Source organism: Merops nubicus, unplaced genomic scaffold (genome assembly GCF_000691845.1).
Source record: "Merops nubicus isolate BGI_N331 unplaced genomic scaffold, ASM69184v1 scaffold42032, whole genome shotgun sequence".
Taxonomy (NCBI): Eukaryota; Metazoa; Chordata; class Aves; order Coraciiformes; family Meropidae; genus Merops; species Merops nubicus.
This window is the reverse complement of record NW_008596341.1, coordinates 2,234-3,222: the sequence shown is the minus strand read 5'-3', so window position 1 is coordinate 3,222 and position 989 is coordinate 2,234. Positions and strand designations below refer to the sequence as shown.

Below are 989 nucleotides of genomic sequence, written 5' to 3'. Positions count from 1 at the left end.
CCCAGGAAAGAAGAGAGAGACAGAGAGAAAGACAGAGAGAGAGAGAAAATTTCACAGTCATGTTTTACATAAGCTATTGCGTTACACTACCACTAGTTAATAACTGGCAAAAAAAGGCAGGAGAGAGCTCCCGACCACTTTTGCATACTGTTCATTGTATCAAAGGATAATCAGGAAAGTGGTGCTTACAGCTATATTGTTTTACAGCAATAAAAGGGTTTCTTTTTTTCTTTTTTTTTTTCTTTTCCTTTCTCTTTTCTATGCATTGTTGGTTGTTTTTTTTTTTCCCCCACCCCTCCCTTACATTAACTGCCATTAACGTGGGGCTCAGGGGCTCTTCCACCCCAGCAGCGCTTGCCTTTCAGTCCTTAAAAATCCTTTTATTTCTTGTCCGCCTTCTGTGCTTCCCCTTCCTCGTCCACCTCCTGGGCTCTTTCCATTTTCTGTTTTTCCAGTTCTTCCTGCTCGCATTTGCTGCTGGGAAACTTGTCTTTGTTGTTTTCCTTTTTCCATTTCATCCTCCTGTTCTGGAACCAGATTTTGACCTGCCTTTCTGTCAATCCCAGGGCATGCGAGACCTCGATCCTCCGTTTGCGGGTCAGGTAGGGATTAAATAGAAATTCCTTCTCCAGTTCCAGCGTCTGGTAGCGGCTGTAGGTTTGCCTCCCCCTCCTCCGTCCAGCGGCTGCTGGGGAATTGCAAAGGTTGGGTGGAAGAGGGGAAGAAGAGAAGGAGGTTGAAAGATACATAAACCAGGCTCGGGAATAGGCGCTCACAGGCTCTCACACACTCACACACACACACACGCACAGAGGCAGAGGAGGGGGAGGAAGAAAGGACTCGCAGGAGCAAAGGCAGGAAGCAAAGGGGGAGAGGGAAAAGCTCTTGGAGGATATTATAAAAGGGAAGATGGTTATAAAGGAAAGGGGGTGATTGTGGCAGAGGAAGAGGAGGGGGGGGGGGGCAACTACGCGACCACTCCGAGCAAC

At 47.7% G+C, this 989-nt stretch overlaps 1 protein-coding gene across 2 annotated transcripts in view; it reads right to left on the bottom strand.

Annotated features, from left to right (window-relative positions):
- Nucleotides 1-290: 290 nt before the first annotated feature.
- Nucleotides 291-989, bottom strand: part of HOXB8 (homeobox B8) — a 1,729-nt gene continuing 1,030 nt past the window's right edge. Inside the window, exon 2 of one of the 2 annotated variants that reach the window (XM_008936339.1) lies at nucleotides 291-688. In XM_008936339.1, the coding sequence (XP_008934587.1) occupies nucleotides 381-688 (308 nt within the window). In that variant the 3' untranslated portion in view covers nucleotides 291-380. The remainder of the gene's footprint in view (nucleotides 689-989) is intronic. The other variant, XM_008936340.1, reaches the window with a different exon arrangement.